Here is a 21,249-nt window from a genome sequence, read left to right on the forward strand (position 1 = left end):
GGCCAAGAAATACTGCACTTCTGATGTCACCGCTGCCAGCAGCCAGTTGCAGAGCATGCCTCGGCTACGTACTTTGCATTGTCCTGCAGTGTTGCATCCATAAGGGCTGTGATTAAGTGAACTCTAGCTCCTGTGCTTTCAGGCACCGTTCTTGTCAGTGAAATCATCTGATTCCAAGGTGTTACGACCATCATGTTCCGACGATTATACCCGAAAGTTGCTACCTGAGGTTTCAACACTGGAATGATGGTTCAACACACTATCCAGGACATGATTGGGGCAGGATTGAAACAGGGATTCTGAGGCACAAATCCAGGGGTAATTTGAGAAAGAAAAAGAAAAATTTATACGTGATTTTTTTTTACCACCATATTGCATTTTATAATCCACTTCCTTGGACACCCAACCCGGCATGACGCCAAGGCACAACCCAAAACCGTCCGTAACAGACGTCCCATCTTCCACTCACGTGCAAGCCACCGTTTCCCTCCTAGGAGCTCGGGACATCACGTGATATTCCGAACGGTGCCCCCCAATCATCGTCGCCGCATTTCGCGCATCCCGGGTAGAAAAAGCACAGCCCAGAACTCAACCACCTCACCACAATATCTCACCGTCCGACTCCTTCCCAAAGTCAACCAGCCCCGTTGCCCATCATGAGCGGCTACTCTCTGGCTCCCTTCATCCTCCGCCGCCCCTGGCTGGCCAACATGGTCATGCCCGCCGCGAACTGGTACGCCAATGCTGCCGGGTACAAGAAGCTCGGCCTGAGGTACGCAACACGTCCCCAACACATCCCGACTCCGACGGACAGCAAGCCCGCACCTCCCGCCCCCCAAATCTCGATCCTGCACGACGGACATGTTCCCAGCAACAGCCCGGGACTAGTAAGAGGAGGGTGTTTCGCACCAATGGCCTCCAACGGGCAGCGCAGACCGTCAAACTGCCGTCGCGAGTAGTTGTCGGGCCACGGAAAGGAGCTAACCCCAGCATGACGCAGATACGACGACCTCGTCGAGGAAGAGCGCGAATCCACCCAGATTGCCCTCAAGCGCCTGTCACCCAAGGAGTCGTACGACCGCATCTACCGCATCCGCCGCTCCGTCCAGTGCAGTTACCAGCACAAGCTGCTCCCCAAGGACCAGTGGACAAAGCCTGAGGAGGTGCGTCTATCTTCCCCCAAGGGGCATGGCGGCATTCCAAGCCCGACCACCCGACTTGCATTGAGGGGGACGTAGGTCCGCTAACACAAACTACAGGATACGCCCTACCTGCGCGACATCATCGCCCAGGTCGATACCGAGCTTGCCGAGAAGGATGCCCTTGACTCAATGACCGTCACGAAGCGACACTAAGGAGGGGCTAGAATGCTGAGGCGGAGGACGAGCGTTGGGGGGAAAAGTAAAAATACAAGAATAGGGGGATGATTGGCAATGCTGAGCAAGCAAGTTTTGCGCAATCAACAGACTTGAACTGTCGAGTGTACGCTTACCGGAATTAGTTGGTGGATAGACATATTTCAATGTGAAGGAAACCGCGGCAAAACGCCCAATACAATATAGAAGTCCTCACATGTAGGCTTTTTTCAACCGGCTGGTTTTCCGACAAGGGGTAGCACGGGGAAGTTGTACTGGCAAGTAGCATCAGATGCCATCTGCAGTCAGTGGCAGAATATATTCGCCCGCCAAGGAGTATATACGAATATGCTACAGTATGTCGTAGTGTATAGCGCGACAGCTAGGTGCCTGACCTGGTTTGAATACGTTTTGCCTCCCACTGTAGCGTAAATACGTCAATCAATCACGAGGTACCCCTTTTGCGACATGACTTGCACGCCCCATATCATATACTCCCCGTCTTCCGAGCAGACGCCGTTCCTCCCTCGAAGCTACCGTACCCGCGGTTACTTCGGGCCAGACTCCGGCCCGCAAACCCTCAAGACCCCGACAAAGCGCAAGGCTCCCGAAGAGGAGCCAATTAAGGTATCCGATACTAAATCGGAGCGGGTTTTAACCTGAAAGGTTTCTCGTTAGCTTGATTTCGCGCCAACTAATGTGATTACTCGTTCCCAGGCGGCGTAAATAATGAGAGGGGAGTCTCTTTCGCCCCGTAAGAGCGGAGCCGTAACGTCCGAGATTCAAGCGCGGGTAAAAGCCCAATGGGAAGATCCCAACATTCATGGTGATAATCAATGGTGTCACCGTTATGTGACTCAATAATTAGGTGAGTATCAGCCGAAGATTGATATTAATCCTGAGTTTACTCCTCTGACCGAGGTCGAGCTACGTTGCATCCGTTCCACCGAGGGTGTTAAGGATAATTGCAACTATTGTACCTCGCAGGGAGGCCTTTGTATTCGCGTAAGTATAAAATCTGAAACCAGTTTAGATGGCGCTGGTAGTAATGATGCTTTAATTCTTCTGTTGTACACTGCAATGTGCTATGTAATAATGCTTCTCATTTCTCTTATTAATATGACTCCTTCCCCCAACAAGTCCCAGAATTCTAGTCCCTAATCTTACATGCGTTGATAGAACAACAGGTACGCCACCTTGTTGTCTTTGATGTTGTCCTTGGCCTGTTTGTCCTTTGAGGCTGCGTTGGTGCCGTTGACTACGCTGCTCCATCTCTTGCTTCCGCTGGCGGAAGTGGTGACCTGCTTCCAGCCATCCTTGTCCCCAGAGTCTTCGTCGTTTATTGCGCCAAAGCGGTTGGCCGAGGGGCTCGCGGATAAGAGCTGCTCCTTGCGGGTATCCTTGACTTCTTCCTCAGCTCCAATTCTGGCAACCTCTTCGCTTCGGATTCGCTGGAGCAAGGTGTCGTCCAGGCGAATCCACTCTTGGCCGTCTTGTCGACGCACATCAACTGTGTAGTGGCCGCCGCTGGCGTTCTTTCCATGATGGTACACAACACTAATTAGTTTATACCGGGGCAAAGGGCCGTCACCAATGTTTTGACGGCGCTGTCTGGAGAGAACCTCACGCGGAATCTCAAGCTCCAGGGGGTATCCGATCTTCTTCCAAATTTTGATGGTGCCGTTGGCTGTGGCATCGAACTGGAAACGTTTGAGGTGCAGGATGAGAACTGGCGGCAAAGATTCGATAAAGACCTGTTTCGTGGCCAGTACATCCTTGCCCCGAGGGGAATTGAAATCTCCTTGGAGGCGCTCGGGTCTGGTAAGCCCTCTCAGGGCATCCACGACATTCCGTACATCGGACGATCCAATATCCAGTTGTAGCGGTTGGTATGGCTCTGTAGTAATAGAATCCTTGAGCCCGGGGACCCGAAATTCGGATCGCAACAGTCCACCAAAGATCTTCGTTATGGGTGAAGAGGTGTTTGATCCCGATGATCGACTGACTGCGGCTTTCTGCTTGCGGCCAACCTCAAGCCAGTCTCCCGAAGGCGCGGCAGCTTCATGGTCAATGGACTTCTCGTTTTGAACCTGTTCGGTTTCACCAGGAAAGGACTTGTTCATAGCAAGGGTGCATTCGTCATCCAGGGACTGAAGAAGGAAGCCAAGGAATTCCTCAGCATCTTGCTGGTGACCACGCTGATGTGTATTAGCATAGGTATGAACATGGGCATCTTCGCACTTGGGCTTATACGTACTCTCATGCTGGCAAATCGTGGAAGCTGCCTTATGGCTTCGTAAACGAATTCCGGAGTAAAGGGCTCGCCGTATAGCTCAAAGACCTGAGACTTCAAAGTGCCGCGAAGCTGCTTAGAAGACGACGCAGATGCAAGAACCTTGAACTCCTGCAAAAACATGACCCTTTTTACTGATGTTAGAAACTGAAAAGAGCCGAGAGAACGAAATCTTGCTTACATTGCATCTACTAGAGGTGTTTCACTCTTGAAGCTGTGAGCAGCCCTTTTGCTTAGTTGATCTAGAAAGTCGTAGAAAGGAGCACAAAACATGAGCACTTGCAACACCTGAGAACATGGGTTAGTAGCTAGCAATTGGTGTGACTTTAAGTAAGGACATACGGAATTCATATAACACATGTTGCCTGTGTTAACGAGGCCGCGAGGCTCAATCAACGTAGCCTTTTCAGTGCGGTCGATCTTAAAGGATCGGATGGCTTCCCCGAAGAAGCTCCTGTTTGCCGGGGAGAATTTTGACCCAGGCACAGCGGGAACTGTAGCAGCTTCGACTGCATCGCCGTTGACCGATGTAGCAGAGCTAATGCCGTTCAAGGCTGTCAGATTCTGGGCGGCCGGCTTCGCAAAGAGGTTTGCCCAGCTCGTTGGCGCAGCCTTTACCGGAGGGGCCGTTGCAGTAGCCTGCTCGTCTGTCGCGTTATCCTCCTTGATCGTGGCACTTTCGTCGCCCTGAGAAGGCCCCTCTCCATTTGCGGCGCTGTTGACGGTGTGACCATTCGTCATTTGACCGCGGCATTCCTCGGGTGCTGCTTCGGATAGAGCGGGAGTCGCATCACAAGATGCGCTTGGGGACTGACTAGTAGTTGGCTCCGCAGGCCGACGATTGGCATGGGCTTCTACGGCAGGCTTAGAATCAGACCCGGCCGCATTGTTTGCGGGTGGTTCAGCCGCTGAAGAAACTGATTTGGGTGCGGCAGCATCGGTTGAGTCGGTAACATCTTCGTGTTGTTCGATGGGGAACGAAATGGGTTGCTTATTGGGGGAAAGCAACTTCCTTTTTGTTCGGGACCGGCGAGAGCGTTGAGGAAACAGAGCATCAGGTCGGGAGAACCAAGGAAGCTGGTTTCGGGGACTGTTAGCTCACAGAAAATTGGCCATACCGGCTTACATTGGTACGACTTACAGGAGGTCTGAAAGGCTGTTGCTTCAGCACCACAACAGGCTCCCTTGGCCCCGTTGGCTGCGGCGCTTCAGTAGATTGCGGTCGGGGTTGCGATGGGGAAGGGTCGCCTTTAGCAGTTTGTGGAGTGTGAGGCGTCTGGGGAAGAATGATCTGTGATGAATGAGTCGATGACGGGGTCTGCGGCGGCATCGGAGCAGGTGCTGGAGGAGGCCGATATGGCGTCGCGAGATTCGGTGACTGTTGATTTGGGCGAGGATAGTTCGGAGGGACGCTGACGCCTACCATGGGAATGTATTGATGCATGGCGGGCGGTGATCTTCCATACGTCTGGTAGGGAACGTAGGCTGGCGATGGCACACCCCCGCTGGGGTACTGCGGAGGCATGCCATAATACTGCTGCTGCGGCGCATAAGACATGTAATTCGGATATATTGGGCCCGTGTATTGATGGTATGGCGGCATAATAAGCTTCCTGATGGTCCGAGGGAAACCCGCGGGGGCTGCGGCTGCGTGGGATGCGCTTTGCCTGAAGAGACGTCTATATGCCAAGGCCTGTAATGCAGTCGGAGCCAATTAAGCGGTTTGCATGATGTCTAAGAGGTGCGCTGTGCTGCTTAAATGCGAAAGAGCAAGGCTCATCAGCTAGGTGACACAGAGAAGAGAAGGCGTTTGGAGGCGCCCGAGTATATTTGTTTGTGACTTTAGTCGCCAACTCTTCGGCCGAAAGAGAGTTTTCTTGTGCTCCATCCGTCGACCCCTTCCATAAGAAAAAGAAAAACGATGCCACGGCACACTCGTTCCACGCGTGACTGACGTGGGTGGCAGCCAAACTCCAAAATGGTGCTTGGGATGACGTACCGGAACAATGGCTTGGGCCGCAGTTGAACAGCAGCAGGTACAGAACAGGCGATTGCGATCCAAAGGTGAGGCAGTTTAGGAACTTGTGAACCGAGGCAGAAGTTGATTCGAGACACAGCAAAGTTTAAGTCGAGACACTCAGCAACTCCGAACGATAAAATAATTACCGGTCAGCGACTAAGTGGACGAGCCACTTAGTCAGCCACAAAAAAACATGGAACCGCCACAAAAGGCTGGGGATAACCTCACGTGACCTTGGCCTTTTTTCAGTTCTCTTCCTCACGTATTTCCTACGATGTTCCAAATTCTTTCATCAATGATTCTGACCTAATGCGAGGCCAATGTGGTAAAATCACTCAATATATCAATTGTGATGGCTGTAACAAACCTACCGAGTGATTTTAATCCACGAGCCGCGCGATAGATTGATGCCACGACGGCTGCGAGCTCCAAGGCGTCAAACCTAGCGGCTGGGCCCTCAAAGCTATGCGCAGCGGACTTTATCTAACCACCAAACCCAAATTCCGCTTTCTACTTTACGGTAGCCAGCTTAGCACGCCCCAGTGATTATAGCAGGTTCGGAAATTGCCTTTGTGAAGAGATATTCTTTGGGATTGCATCTGAATCCCGAGACTTGCATGTCTCCGTGTCTTTTACCATCACTGAATACCAAAACCTTGCGCATGAGATATCGCAACTACTACCTTACGCAATGAATCGTAATGGGGCTCGTGATATGCGCAGGCTTCAGTTGAGGTCGCAGCAAAAAAAGTTGACGGAAGTAATTACGATTCAAATATCATCATAGTGTTTTATCGTGGAGCGCATGTCGAGGGTACCGGTCCTCATGGTTACGCCTGGATTAACCCCTTGGAGGTTGATTTCCTAAATAATGAATCCACCCACGCTTGACATCGTGGAAAGGTAAATCGTCGCAAATTGCCGTTTGCCTTCCGTTACGGTCTTTAGGCAAGATACATTCACCCAGTCCAAAGTATACGCTAATATGATGTTGCATCTTGTAGCAATAGCATGATAATGAGGCAGCTTGGCCGGTCAACTTACTCTCTGCTCTCGACTCTGTCAATGATATATAGGAGCATCGGCATACTCGGGCCAAGGAGCTGAAAAAGTGAAACCTGTGATATCAAGTGAATCGCGAGCCGAGTTTACTGATGCTGCAACTCACATCCTAGGGGAAAAAAAAAATAATACCACGTCCATCATCATCGATCAACTCGAACTCCCTCACCACCGACCGGCAGCACACCCAGCTCCCCATGACCGCAATCCATCTCCAAACAGCACTTCTGCTCAAGCACCACCAGAGACCTACTCCGGATACACCATCTTCCTGCTCACTCCGCCGTCAACCACCATCTCCACGCCACTCACCCCCCGCGCATCAAGCAAATACGCAACCGCCCTCGCAACATCGTCCACCTTGCCAACCCTCCCCGTCAAATGCCACCTCATGTCCTCCTCGCTCAGCCCATCCTGCCACTCTGTCCCCTTCTCATCCGCCTCCTTACACTCATCCCCGACGTGTATCCAGCCCGGCAGAATCGCATTGACCCTCACCCCCTTTCCGCCCAGCGAAACCGCCATGCTCTGCGTCAGCCCCAAAAGCCCTGCCTTTGTCGCCGCGTACGCCTCGTTATCAGGCTCGCTCATCACCGCCCTCGTGGAGGACACGTGGATCACGCACCCTCCCGCCGCAACCAACATGTCCAGGCAGGCCTGCGTCATGAGCATGGGCGCCGTGAGATTCGTCTGGATGCTCTTGTTCCACTCCTCCAGCGTCATGTCCTGGAGGGACGGGCCGCCCACGCCCCCCGTGTAAGCGGCATTGTTGACCAGGCAGTCCAGGCGACCGGCGAAGAAGGACCGCGCCTGTTGGGCGGCGAGGGTGATGGCGCTTGGGGAGCGGAGGTCGGCTACGCACGTGGCAAACGTGTCGTGCGGATGCGTCTTCGACAACATGCATGCGGTGTGCTCGAGCTCACGGGTGTCAACGTCGACGAGGAACACGCGGTGGTTGGAGGCGAGGAGGTGCCGGGCGAGGCCGCGGCCAATACCGCGTGCTGCGCCGGTGACGAGGAAATTCTTCGACATGAGTAGATGGGATGTACCGCTTTTTCTACAGGTAGCTCTGGAGATGGGCAAGTGTGGCGCGTGCGAAGTGTATTGAGCGTGAAGGATGGATGGTTGAAGGGACCCGCTCTGGTTGTTCTGGATCCGGACCCGAGACTAACACGGCATTTACTTGCGGAAGATGATATCTAGCGTAGGGAATATATAGATGGAATCAACTCTCGTCTTTTTGAAAAAAAAAAAAAAAAAAAAAAAAAAAAAACCTTTCTAGATACGTCCTGCAATGAGCGTGACAAGAGAAAAACAACCAGACAGCCAAGAACGCCCACGCCCAGCTTCCTCCAGATTCCGAAATCGGAACATTGTAGGCTAAAAAATATTCTGCACAAAGGCATCTTACATCAAGCTACGAGTCTCTTTTCTTCGCCTTGGCCTTCAAGAGCTCAATCCAATAGGTCCCTAGACCCAGGATTCACGACTGTCCATTGGCGACCTCCCATCGTCCCATGGAATGATGGCGTCGCGGCATACCCATATCCAGTTTCCCCCCTCAAAATGACAATCGGAAAGACTAAGCTCTGTAATCAACGGCATGAACGAGTTGCGATCGTACTTGCCCCTCTGCTTATGCACATCCATCTTGCTCTCACAGTAATCAATCATTTGGTTCCAGTACATGATGGCTGGGTAAAAGTCGCCCTAAAGGTGGTGAACCCGCGCCAGGATCATCATGAAAAATGCCCCGCGGAACTTTTTAAAATGCCACATGTCTTCGTTAAAGCCGAAGAAGTGCTCCAGCAGCAGCTGCATCAGCGCCTCGCTTTCGTCATACTTGCTTTATAGGAGGAGGCTTTCGCCGAGTAGCATCTCCAGATACATTATGACGCTGCGACGATCGCGCGCCCTCACTTCCGGCGTTTGGTGCACCTGACGGGTCTGCAGGTACTCGCGGAGAATGGCTTCTGCTTCAGCTGGACTGCTTTGCTCCACGAGGGTATGTGAGGTCTTGTGCTCAGCCCACTCGCCGTCATCTTTGAGAACCTTGCCGAGTATGCGGACTTGTGCCCCAAGGGTAAACTTTTCTTTGCGACTGGGTGCGTTTGGATTCAGGGGAGACCAAGATTGCAAGACAGCCTTGCTCTGGGCAAACACTTCCGAGTCAGAACCGACTTCTGTGACCAACAGCTCGGCAATGGTGGATTGGATGATTCATTTCCGCCTTGGTCAGCTCGTCAATGGTTGTTTGGCCAGTCTCCTGCGCTTGCTTGACGGAGGGGAGGAAGGCCTCGCAGGCCCTTATGCCACCCGCATAGTTCCCCGACTCGTAGTAGGTGATGACCAGTTTAACTAATAAGGCTCGTGCTTGAAGGCCTATGTTGGATGATGTCTTGGGCAGACTGTCCACCCATGCAAGAAGATGTGCATACTTTTTCGGCTCTTCTTGACCGTATGTCAGGTCGCCATTTAGCACAAGTTGGGCAACTCGCATGGCAGAATCTCCCCACCTCGTGTTGTGGTGAAACAAAGGACTCCGACAATTTAATAGGAGGTCGTTAGATCGAGCAAAGAGAAGCCCTTGGGAGGCCTTAGTGCTGAGAGATCGAACGTGCAACACTGTCAGAATGGGTCACTTGTTACGGGTATAAATTGCGTACGTATAATTAAATAAGGGTAAACTCTTAACTACAAGTAGATAACCCTAATAATAAGCGCACTTATAAAAAGAGCGTATATAATTCTCTCTTTTATAATTAAATATAAATTTATATAGATATATTATTATTATAATTAATACTCTTTAAAGTATAATAATTATAAGCTTAAAAGAACTTTAAATCTCTTATAACTTTTACTTAAGAAAATTAAGTATTTAAGGTATTATTTTAATACTTATTTTATTATATTTATATATTTAATAAATATTAATATTACTCTTATAAATACTTAATTATTTATTAAGCTTAAGTTAAAGCTTTTAAGCTAATAATATAATTAATATAAAGTATTAAAGGGTTAAGCTTAAGTTAATAAGCTTTAAAATATTATAGACTTTAATTAATTAAATTACTTAATTAATACGTTACTTACTCCCCTTTAACTTACTTTAATAAAGGCTTATATAAGCCTTTTATTAAACTAATAACTTTTACTTAAGATAAAGAATAACTTTATTATATTATATACTCTTTAAGCTATATAATTATAATATAATAGTAAGCTTAAAGCTTATATAAGTAAAGAGATTAAAGTATATAATATTTATAAGTAAATTATATATACTATTAAATTAAGTATTTATAAATTTATTATACTTTATCTTATTAATTAATATTTAAAAGATTATACTTTAAGGTAATTAATTAAAGAAGTTAAGGGTTAACTTATCTTATATAACTTTAATATATAAGAGAAAACTTATAAATTATACGTAATATACCTTAATAAAGCTTACTACGTAAATATTAAATAAAATTAATAATATATAAAATAAAATAAGATTTATATACGCGCTTAAAATAATAGAATTAATAAGATTAAAGAAATTAACGTTATTTATAATTTTCTTAGCGTAATTAAAGTTTACTTTAAGCTTAAATAAGCTAAAGTTATACTTAATATAATTATTATTAATAAAGCTTAAGAAACTAAAAATAAGCGTACTCTTTATAATTTTAGGTTAATATTTTACGTACTTATTATTATATATAAGTATAAGTATAATAATACTAGAGATATATATATAATACTTAAAAAACGCTTTAATTAAAAGAAATAGCTTTAATAGGTATAAGAATAAGAAAATAAAGAGTAAATAAAGAATAATAAAGATAATAATAAAGGTTAATTAAAGCTAAAGTACCTTTACTTAATAGGTAATTAATTAAGAAGATATAAATAATAAGTAAAGAACTATAAAATCTTATAATATATAATTATTAAATATAAAAATTTAAAGCTTAGTTAATTATTAAAGAAAAAGAATTATAAAAAGATAAAAGAACGTTATAAGAGTAAGTAATAAGATAAGTTACGCGCTTAAATAATAAAGAAAGGATAAGATAAAAGCTTAACTATTAAAGAGATAAAATACTTAATAAAAGAAAGTATTAATATTATTATTATTAATCTCTTTACTCTTTAAGCTTATAAATAATACGTTAAAATCTATAATATTATAAGTATAAGTAAGTACTTACTCTCTTTAAGTATACTTCTTAATAATTATAGCGTTATATATCTTATTAATAATATTAACCTTTTTAAGCTTAACTTATATAAGAAAATTAAGAGCGAATTTATAAAGGTAAGTGTAAGTATCTTTTTAATCTAAGAAAAAGAGACTTATATACTTAAAAAGCTTTTAAATAATATAAATAAACCTTAAATTAAGAATCTAATACTTAAAGATATTAATGTAATTAAAAACTTTTACGTTAATATTATCTTAATTAATTACTTATAAGAAAAGAGCGCTTAGGTTTATAGTTTTAATAATATATTATACTTTAAACTTATAAAATAAAGCGTAATTTTAATACTATTAATTTAAAAGTATAACTTAATGTTTCTTAAATATAAGCTAATTTTTAATTACTCTCTTAAACTTAAAGCACTTATTATAATAATAAGCTTTTCTCTTAATATATTTATAATTATTAAAGTAAATAAAATAAGAATATAAAACTTAAGGTATTAAAGGCTAAATTATAACTCTTTAAGGCTAAGAGAAGACTTTAAAGAGTTATAATATCTTTATTTAAGCTATTTAAAATTAATAGCTTTATTTAAGCTATTAATATATACTAAAAACGTACGTATTAAAGGAATTAAGCGTATTAATTATAAAACGTATACGTAAGTTTACGTACGTTAAGTTATATTAAGGTAACTTAAAGAGTATAAGTTATTAAAACTATTTTAGTAAGTATATTAAGACCTTTAAAACTATAAGCTAAGTTATAATAGTATAAAATAGCTTTTAGTATTTAAGAATAAATATTCTAAGATAATATAATATTATTTACTATTAAATAAGAAATAACTTATTATATTTAATATTATCGTGTATTTTAAAAGATAAGTTATAAGGTAATTTAAGCTATTAATATATAAATTTATATAAAATAATAAGAGATTTATAATTATAATAGTAGGTAATTTAATCTTTAAATACTAGGTAAAAGCGTAAGGTATTAAGCTTAAATACTTATTATTATATACTTATAAGCTAAACGAGAGTGTTAAAAGAGCTAGCTAATAAATTATAATTAGCTTAAATTTAATACTTAATAGCGTAAAGCTCCCTATAAACTTATAATTAAAAAGCGTTTAAGCTATTATCTTTTTATATAATATAAGCTTAAATTAAGCTTATAATTAAAAAAGCCCTTTTAAATACCTTAAACTATAGTTTAAAATTAACGCTTATTTACTTATAAGAGAGTATATAATTAACTTAAGGCCTAATTAAAGTATAATATATGCTTATAGCTACCACGTATATTCGCTTTAAAGAGATTATAAGGCTAGTTAAAATAAGCGTATATATAAAATAAGTTCTAAGAGATATATTAGTTACCTTATTAATTACTTTATTATTAATATCTATTAAATTTAGGTACCTTAACTTAACTAGGTAATAATAACTTAAAATATTACGTTTAATAAGTTTATATTCTATAATTTACGCGTTAAAAGCTTAAAAGAGCTTTTAATAAAAGAGTTAACCGCTAGACCTCTAAATGTATTGTATTTTTTGTATTTTTTACTATACTATATTATATTATATTATATTATAATATAATACAATACAATATATAAATAAAATACCTATAAATGTATTATTAGAATATATAATAATAAATTTTAAAAAATATATAATAATAATAGATTTTTTTCTCATTATAATAATATAAAAATTATACTTAAAAGTCTACGTATTAATAAAATATTTTACTTTAAAAATAAAATAAATATAAAATATTATATAACTTTTTATATAAAATAAATAAAAAAATAAGGTTTTTTTTAAGCTTTATAAAGATATTATATTATGTAAATTAAGTAAATATTTTTTAAATAATTTTTTTTACTTATATTATATATAAAAAACTAAAAAAAATATATAATATATATTAATTATTTTAAAAATACTATTAAATAATAAATAAAAATATATATATAATATAAGATAATTATATAATAAAATATTCTTAATAATATATATTTTTTTTATTTTTCCTTTATTTATTACTAATTTAAATTATTTATTATACTTTATATTTTAAATATTTTTATTAATATAATATAAATTATATATAAATTATATATTATAAAATTCTTTAGCCTTTTTTATACTTATTCATATATTTTATAATTATAAAATATTTACATATACTTATATATATTATAATATATATATATATATATACATTAAAAATAAATTCTATAACTTTTATTATACTATATATTTAATCTATTATAACTTTATGAAAAAAAACGAATTTTATTATAAAATTAGTATTATTTAAAAGCTTATAATCTTAGCTATTTAAAAATAATATTTTTATTTATTTTTAATTAATAATTATAGAGATATTATATGTGGTATTTAGTAGTGTAAAGAAAGTAGAGTATTTAAGTTACCTCGCGTAACCCCGCTTTAATAAAAACGCTATATTATATAAACTAAAATATCTCTACTAATAATAAACTAAAATAGATAAAAATAAAACTAATTAATAGCTCTCAAAAAGCTCTATCTTTATATACTAGGTGTATCTTTATAAGTCTAATATTACGAAAGTTATATTAACTTAAAGTTTTAAAATATAAATACTTCTTATAATATATATATGTATGTTTTAGGTAAAGAAACGCCTTAACGTAATATAATAGAAAGCCCTTTATACATTATAATTACACTAGTATATTCTACTATTTTATAATAGTTGTATTTTATCTTATAAATTTTTCACTGGTTTTTATACGAATATACACGTTTTAGGGGTAAGTTAAGCATTAAAAAAATGCCTAAAATTTAAGGTTTTTATAACATCTTTCATTATATTTAAACTCTATATATTAACTGTGTTATCCCTCTTTAAAGTTTAAAATTCTCTTTTTCTATACTAACACTTTAACACCTATAGCTTAACTAATATCTTACTTTTAATAAAACTTTTTTTTTCATTAAATAACCCTATTTTTAGGGTATATAGTAACTATTTCTTTTACCTTAAAACCCTATCTTACTTATCATTAAAAATAGCTAAAAATCCCTTTAATTCTAAACCCGATTTATCTACGAATAATAACTCTACTACGAGTCTTTTAACGCTAAATTAATATTAAAATAACCCTAAAAATGATAAGAGCTATTAATTTAGTTTAAAATTATATATCTTTTAATATAATCTCTTTAATTTTCGATTATTAGAGATTAATTTTAATAAAGAAAAATTAATTCATTATTTTTACACTTAATAAGACTATTTATTTACTTTTTATAGTAAAGTAAAGCGTTTTCAGTCTTTTAATAGTGTTACACATTATAAAAAAAAACATCCTTTTATTATAACCTTAAAAACCGAAGAAAATTCTAAATTAACGTGTAAGTTATTAACTTATTATCTTTAAACTATTCTTTTAACATATTAATATAATATTAATATTATATTATAATACTTTAAAGATATTAATTACTAATTTATTAATATATAGTGCCTATTTATACGGAATCACCTTTATTATCCGAAATATCAGCTTAATCTAGTATATCTAGCAGTAAAAGAGGCAATAAAAGACCTAGAAATAATACTATTATTAGTGAATTTTCTAAGGATACTACTCTTATACTAGCTATTAAGTTTATACTTTAAAATAACCTATCTTTTACTACTATTACTAGTAAAAGCTTTAAAAAGCTAATAAGCTATTATAATAAGTAAGTTTATAATATTATATTATATATTTAATAATATTAACTTATTTTAGTTAAGATACAAGCTTTTTTCACTATTAAAATATACTTTCTTATATAAATATTTTATATTTAAAAATGAAGAAGAATATAATTAATATAATTTAAAATTAAGTTAATAAATTAGGTTATATATTTATTTAACTTAATATTTAGACTTCTATTAATTCTAAATCTTATTTAAGAGTTATAGCTAATTAGCTAAACTTTAAATTTAATTTAAAATACTATTTAATTAGTTAGTTTATTATTTTTCTTATTTTTCTTATTTTTATTATATAATATTATATTATTATTTAACTTTTTAAACTAATTATATTTAGGATTTAAATATTTACCTAATACTTACACTAGAAGTTCTATTAATCTTTGTTTTAATTAATTATTATTAGAATATAATATAAAACTAGAAAAAATATTAAGGTAAGTTAATTATAAGGTTATTTTATGATATTTTATTAACTTATTTTAAATTATAGTTTTACTAGAGATAATAGCTCTAATAATAACACTTTTCTTACCTCTTTTTTAAACTTTTATACGGAAAAAAACCTAAAACCTTTTAATATTCGTTATACGGCTTATATTTTAAATATTATTACTAAAGATATTATATCCACGTTTATTACCGAATTAATAATATCCGAAAATATTAAAAAATACAAAGATAGCAAGCTTTTATACTTTTTAATAGAAGAATTTAACTAATTATCTTCTGAAAAACAAAAACAATTTTCTAATTTACTTCCAGGTATTTTAAGGTTTTTTCTATTATATTTATATATATTTTAAGCTAATTATTATATAGGAACTATTAGAAAAGTTAAAAAATAGTAATTCTTCTTAAAAATAACTAATAACTTTATTCTTAATAGATTAAAGCTTTAAAAGAAGCTAAATTTAAGGGCTTTATAGCTAAAAATAATAATATTACAAAAATACTATTAGGTAAGTTATATAATATATTTAATAGCTTTTATTTCTATTATTAAGACCTTAAAAATCTATTTAAAACTATTAATAATTATTACTAATTATTTTTACTTAACTTAGTAAACGCAATGAGATGGAATTTAACTTTTAGAATAATAAATACGACTATTATACTTAAAAAAGCTATTATATTATTACAAAACGTTACAAATATAGTAGCTTTTAAAGATAATAATTTAATAACGTAAGAATAGCTTAATTTAGAGACTTTATTAAGCATTTTAGAGGTTTTTAATAAGCCTACAAAGAAATTATAAAGCTAAGCTTATAATACTATAAGCTTAGTATCTTTTTATATCTTTAAAATATACTTTCTTCTTGAAAATATATTAAAAGATTAAGAAAGTTAGCTTAAAAACGTAAGTTTTTATATTTTTAAACTTTTTATATTTAGCTTTTTATATTAAAATAAATTATCATAACTATTCTAACTTATTTATAGAAAAACGCTTATAATTCGTTAATTAAAGCTTTTATTTCAGCTTTAAATACAGGTTTAAAGAAACTAAATTACTATTTTCCAAAAAATATTAATAGTAATTATAGTTTTTAGAAGCCTTATTTATTTGCTACTATATTAGACCCTAGATTTAATATTAAAACGGTTAAAACTCAATTTAATATAAATTCAATTACTTTACATTTATTATTAAATAATTTAAAAATAGAATATTAAGAGTAAGTATAAATAATTATTAAAAATAACCTTTTTTTAATATCTTATAACTAATTATATCTTAGAACATATAAACTATATATAAAAGACCCTAAAAATAAGCTTATTTTAAATATAGAAATAGAAGAAGATTCTTCTTCTAGTTCTAATTTAAATAATAATCGAGTAATAATCGATTTATAATAAGTTAATAACCAGCTAAGAAAATAACATCTTATAAAGATTCTAGGCCTAAATTAAAGCCTAGTTTATTTAATAACTTATTTTCTAAGTAAAAAAATAAAGCTATTAAAGAAACTAAAAAAAACGAGATTTCTAGTTATTATAAGCTTAATTTAAAAGATAATAAGGTATTTTTAACTTTTATTATAGTAACCTTAACTTTATAAGCTTAATTATATAAAAATAAATACTAACTTTTAATAGGAAGATATATTTATTTAGTAGGCTAATTCTATTAAAGCTTTTCTAATTCTTTTAATAATAGCACGAAAATATTTAGCTATTTTAGCTACTTTAGAAGCTATAAAAGGGAATTTTAACTAAGAAGGTAACGTAATTAATAAGCGAAGAACCTCTTTAATGCATTCTAATATTTAAAAAATTTTATTATTAAAAAACTAGGCTAAAAATAAGGAAAAATGAGTTAAAATAAAGAAATATTATAATTTATTCTCTTATTCTAGCTTAGATTTAGAAAAATTTAAATTAAATGAAAATTCAGCTTTTTCTAGTAGTAATAAAGCTGTTTTTAAGGTTAAATTTATAAATAGTACTAAAAATAGAGAAGAAGAGGAAGATAGTAATATTTATAATGTATAATAGCTTTATATTAGTATAAAATAAAGCTTTTAATATTTTTTTTAAATTTTATAATAATAAGAAGAACTTAAACTTTATAAAGATATTTATATTAATATTATAAGTTATATATTTAAAAAGTTACTTGCATTTATATTTTTTTAAATTTAATATTTACTCTTAAGTCTTTTTATAGTATATTTTTAGATATATTATTAAGAATTAATTGTATAAAAAATAGTCTTATATTAATATAATTTTAAGGTTTATAATAATATATTATTTACTATTATATTTTTAATAATTATTAAGATATTAAATAATAAAGCTTAAAAATTTAAGTTTAATACTATATAAATTAAGAAAAAAGGACTTAAAAATAATAATAATTAAGTAATATAATTAATTAACGCGTTAATAGCTTTAAAGTATTTAATTTTATAAAATTTATATATTTAAAGTTTAAACTTTATATTTTAAATTTTTAATAATATATTTTAAATAATAAAAATATAAATAACTCTCTTATGATATAACTTATAATAATATAAATTAATGCATTTTAAAAGATTAAAATAGCTCTATTTAACTATATAAAAATATTTCTTATAAGCCTTATAATTAGCCTTATATATATAAGTAAAAAATTTACTAGCGTTTTTCTCTAATAATACATTTATAGGTATTTTAAGAATGTAATGTATTATATTTAAATATAATACACGAAAATACAATACAATATAAAATATAATACACAATACACTTATATTTACTATATTCGTAAGAGCTCTATTAACCGCTTAAGTTAAGTTTATTTAAATTAATAATAAGTTAAATAAAAAGGTTAACTTAATATTAACTTTTAATAAAGAACCTATTAAGATAAGCCTAAATATACTTATAAGCTTAGAGGTAAAAGCTTAACCTAGTACTTAAAATAAGAAGCTAAAGTTATAATTGAATTTAAGCCTTTATATACTATAATTAACTTTAAAGAAACTTATAAGTAATAAATTATTAAATATTATTAAGCTTAATAATATAATATTATTAGCGCTTTTAAGTGTATAATCTTCTTTAATAATAAAAACGATTTATTTTAAGAATAAATAATAGCTAGAATTAAATAAGTAAAGAGCTTTAGTTAAGTAAGCTCTTTAAGTAAATAATAACTTAGCTAATCGCTTACTTATAAAGAGTTAAGCCTTAATATTAAAGGAAATTATACCTTAATTAATATAATTAAAAGCTAAATTAATACTAGTAATTAATAAAGAATTAAAGAGTAAAGAAAGGTTATCTTTATTACGTAAAAGCGTATGCTTTAAAAGTAATAAATACGTAAACTAGAATATTTTATAAAAGAGAAAATTAAACTAATATATATTAAAGAGGTTAAGTAAGAAAAAAAGACTTAATACTCTTTTAATTAAAGCTATATAAAAAGCTTTTACCTAAATATATTTACCTAATTACTAGATAATAAGAGATTAAATTATAAAGAGCTTTATTCTAGTATTTATAATAATTAACGCGAATTATAATAAGAGAAATAAAGCTTAAATTAATAAATAACTTAAAATAAAGAAAATTTATATATTAAATCTATTTAAGATATTAATAATGTAAAAGAAAATACTAAATTACTCTCTAAGAGAATAATAGTTTAAAGCTATAAAAGTAAAGATTAAAGTACTATAAAAAAGAGGCACTTAAAGGGAAATTAAGCGTTTAAAAGTAAGATTTAAGCTATTACCTTTAAAGTAAGTATACTTCTATAAATTTAATGAAAAGGGTTACCTTATTAAATATAAGGCTCGTATAATTATACGAGAAAATATATAAGAGCGTATTACTATTAAATAAATTTACGTAATAACGCTTATAGTATATACCTTTTATATTATAATTACGCTAATAATTAGGTTTAACTTAAAGTTAAGGTAATTTAATGTAAAGAACGCTTTTCTTTACGTAAAACGCGATAAGTACGTAACACTAGTAACTTATAAGCTTCTCTTAGAATTTAAAAAAGAGAGATTTTACGTAAAACAATTATAAGCTTTATATAAATTACGTAACTTATTAAGCCTTTAATTTAAAGAACTAAGTATAATATTAAAGAAGTATAAGCTTACTTTAGTATAAAAGAGCCTTATATCTTTTTCTTAAAAGCTTAAAACGTATTTCTAATTTTCTTTATAAATAATATTATTCTTACCTATTATAAGAATAATAAGAAAGTAATAAACCACGTAATTAATAGCTTAAAAGAAGTATACGATTTAAAAGATAAAGGTAAGATATACTTCTTTCTTAAAATATAGATTATTAGAGATTATAAAAATAGGAAAATCTACTTAAGTTATAAGGCTTATATTAATAAGATTAGTAAAAAATTCGGCTAAGTATAAAAAGACACGTTTTTAGCTATATTAATTCTAGTTATAAAGCTAATTACACGTATTAAAGAGATAATTAAGTAAAAGATTAAAGGGTATTAAGAAAAGGTTAGATTAATGCTATATATAACGATTACAATAAGGTTAAATATAGTATTTACTATATTAAAGCTCTTTTAATTCCTTATAAACCTAGGCTTTAAGTGTAATAGTGGCTTAGATTCTAAGGCATAGTAGGTCTATTTCTTAGAAAGTAAGTTAGGTTAAATGCTATAGAGTAGCTTTTAAGCAGTATTATAATAAGGCTATTAAGAGTATAACTCTTAATAGTAAGACTATTACTTAAATTAATTAATAGAGATCTAGACTATTTAGCTATAAAAATACCTTCTTCTTAAGTACTTATTTATCTCTTTATTATAGTTTTAAATTAATTAGCTTAACTATTAATCCCTTTAAACCTTAATTAACTAGCTTAAGGTTTAGTCGATTTAATTCTCTCTAGTTAATATATTTAAATATTAACCTCTTTAATTACCTCTTAAATTACGTAGCTAATTACGTGCCCTTATCTTCTTCTTATACCTATAGGTTATACCTATTCTAGCTAATATAGTCCCGTCTTATATCTTATATAGTATTATTTATAATATTATACCTCTCCTTTATTAGTCTTATCCTTAAGGCTATTAAAATAGGCCGGTTTAAGTGTTATGCGTTTTCTTTCTTTTATTATTATATGTTATTATATTAATTAATCGTGTCTTAAAATAGCGGTTTAAAGCTTTATTTACTTCTTCCCTTTACTAAGATAACCTTCTTTTTATAATAATTAATAATTTATCTTTATTCTTTATAAAGGCTTACGCTTATTACGCTTATATAAGACTTCCTTAATATAAAGCCTTTATTTTTAATTTAAGTTATTATATAAAGTATATAATAGATAAGTAAGGGAATTATAATATTACGGGGGTAACCCCTTAATAGCTTTATAGTATTATAAATTAATATTATAAGCTTAAGAGAGAGCTTAAAGAAGCTAAGAAGCGTGCCTTAACTAAGAATTAAAAGGTCTTACGTTTATAAAAATAAAAGAAATTATAGTTTAAGAAAATAATACGTGTAATTACGCGTAATATTAATAACGTTAAAGAGTTAAAACGTGTAAAATATAAGAAAGTAAAATAGCTTTAAAAGACTATAAGGGTTCTTTTTACTCTTTCTAAGAATCTAAATTCTATTTTAGTTCGTTTCTTAAATACTAAATTTAATATTAAGTTATTAAATAATACTTAAAAGATTAATTAAAATGCGTTTCTTAGAAATAAAACTATTTAAGTAACGTTAAGTAATTCGTAAGATTTTTAGCTAGTTTTTAGGTGTTTTTAGAGTTTAAATATCCCTTTTATTTAATAAGATAATAATAATTCTTTATATCTTCCCGTACTTTAAGTATTTATTTAACTTTATATTTATTAGTATCTTTTATTATAATATTTATAGCAATTATAAATTTATCTAGTGCTTTCTCTAATAATAATATATAAAATATAAAGTGAATTCTTATTTTATTTAATAATAATAGTTTATAATTAATATTTAAGATTTTCTATTTAATAAGAAATAATTTAATCTTCTTTTAGTTAAGTTT

The 21,249-nt window shown here is 33.0% G+C and overlaps 5 protein-coding genes across 6 annotated transcripts; 1 reads left to right on the forward strand and 4 right to left on the reverse strand.

The window, feature by feature from the left end:
- The first annotated feature begins 589 nt into the window (after nt 1-589).
- Nucleotides 590-1,965, forward strand: QCR7_1 (Cytochrome b-c1 complex subunit 7). 2 transcript variants are annotated; one of them, XM_007815690.2, is made up of 3 exons: nt 652-772; nt 1,001-1,163; nt 1,260-1,965. In XM_007815690.2, exons 1-3 carry the CDS (start codon nt 657-659, stop codon nt 1,353-1,355), a joined length of 375 nt encoding a protein of 124 aa, XP_007813881.1. In that variant the 5' UTR covers nt 652-656; the 3' UTR covers nt 1,356-1,965. The 2 variants fall into 2 exon arrangements, with proteins under 2 accessions (XP_065976539.1, XP_007813881.1); XM_066119017.1 differs by having other exon boundaries at nt 590-772; nt 1,001-1,965.
- A 275-nt stretch (nt 1,966-2,240) lies between these two features.
- On the reverse strand, nt 2,241-5,786 carry J3458_005850 (uncharacterized protein). The gene is made up of 6 exons (XM_007815691.2): nt 5,648-5,786; nt 4,790-5,394; nt 3,991-4,725; nt 3,830-3,936; nt 3,613-3,775; nt 2,241-3,553 (listed from the first exon to the last, which is right to left on the reverse strand). Exons 2-6 carry the CDS (start codon nt 5,249-5,251, stop codon nt 2,519-2,521), a joined length of 2,502 nt encoding a protein of 833 aa, XP_007813882.1. The 5' UTR covers nt 5,252-5,394; nt 5,648-5,786; the 3' UTR covers nt 2,241-2,518.
- Nucleotides 5,787-6,979: 1,193 nt separating this feature from the next.
- On the reverse strand, nt 6,980-7,762 carry J3458_005851 (uncharacterized protein; the record flags this gene model as incomplete). Its single annotated transcript, XM_007815692.2, has 1 exon — nt 6,980-7,762. The coding sequence occupies one exon, from the start codon at nt 7,760-7,762 to the stop codon at nt 6,980-6,982; it is 783 nt and encodes a 260-aa protein (XP_007813883.2).
- Nucleotides 7,763-8,200: 438 nt separating this feature from the next.
- J3458_005852 (uncharacterized protein) lies at nt 8,201-8,419 on the reverse strand (the record flags this gene model as incomplete). Its single annotated transcript, XM_066119018.1, has 1 exon — nt 8,201-8,419. One exon carries the CDS (start codon nt 8,417-8,419, stop codon nt 8,201-8,203), a length of 219 nt encoding a protein of 72 aa, XP_065976540.1.
- Nucleotides 8,420-8,900: 481 nt separating this feature from the next.
- Nucleotides 8,901-9,230, reverse strand: J3458_005853 (uncharacterized protein; the record flags this gene model as incomplete). Its single annotated transcript, XM_066119019.1, has 1 exon — nt 8,901-9,230. The coding sequence occupies one exon, from the start codon at nt 9,228-9,230 to the stop codon at nt 8,901-8,903; it is 330 nt and encodes a 109-aa protein (XP_065976541.1).
- Nucleotides 9,231-21,249: the final 12,019 nt, after the last annotated feature.

This window comes from Metarhizium acridum, assembly GCF_019434415.1.
Source record: "Metarhizium acridum strain ARSEF 324 chromosome Unknown scaffold_31, whole genome shotgun sequence".
Lineage (NCBI taxonomy): Eukaryota > Fungi > Ascomycota > Sordariomycetes > Hypocreales > Clavicipitaceae > Metarhizium > Metarhizium acridum.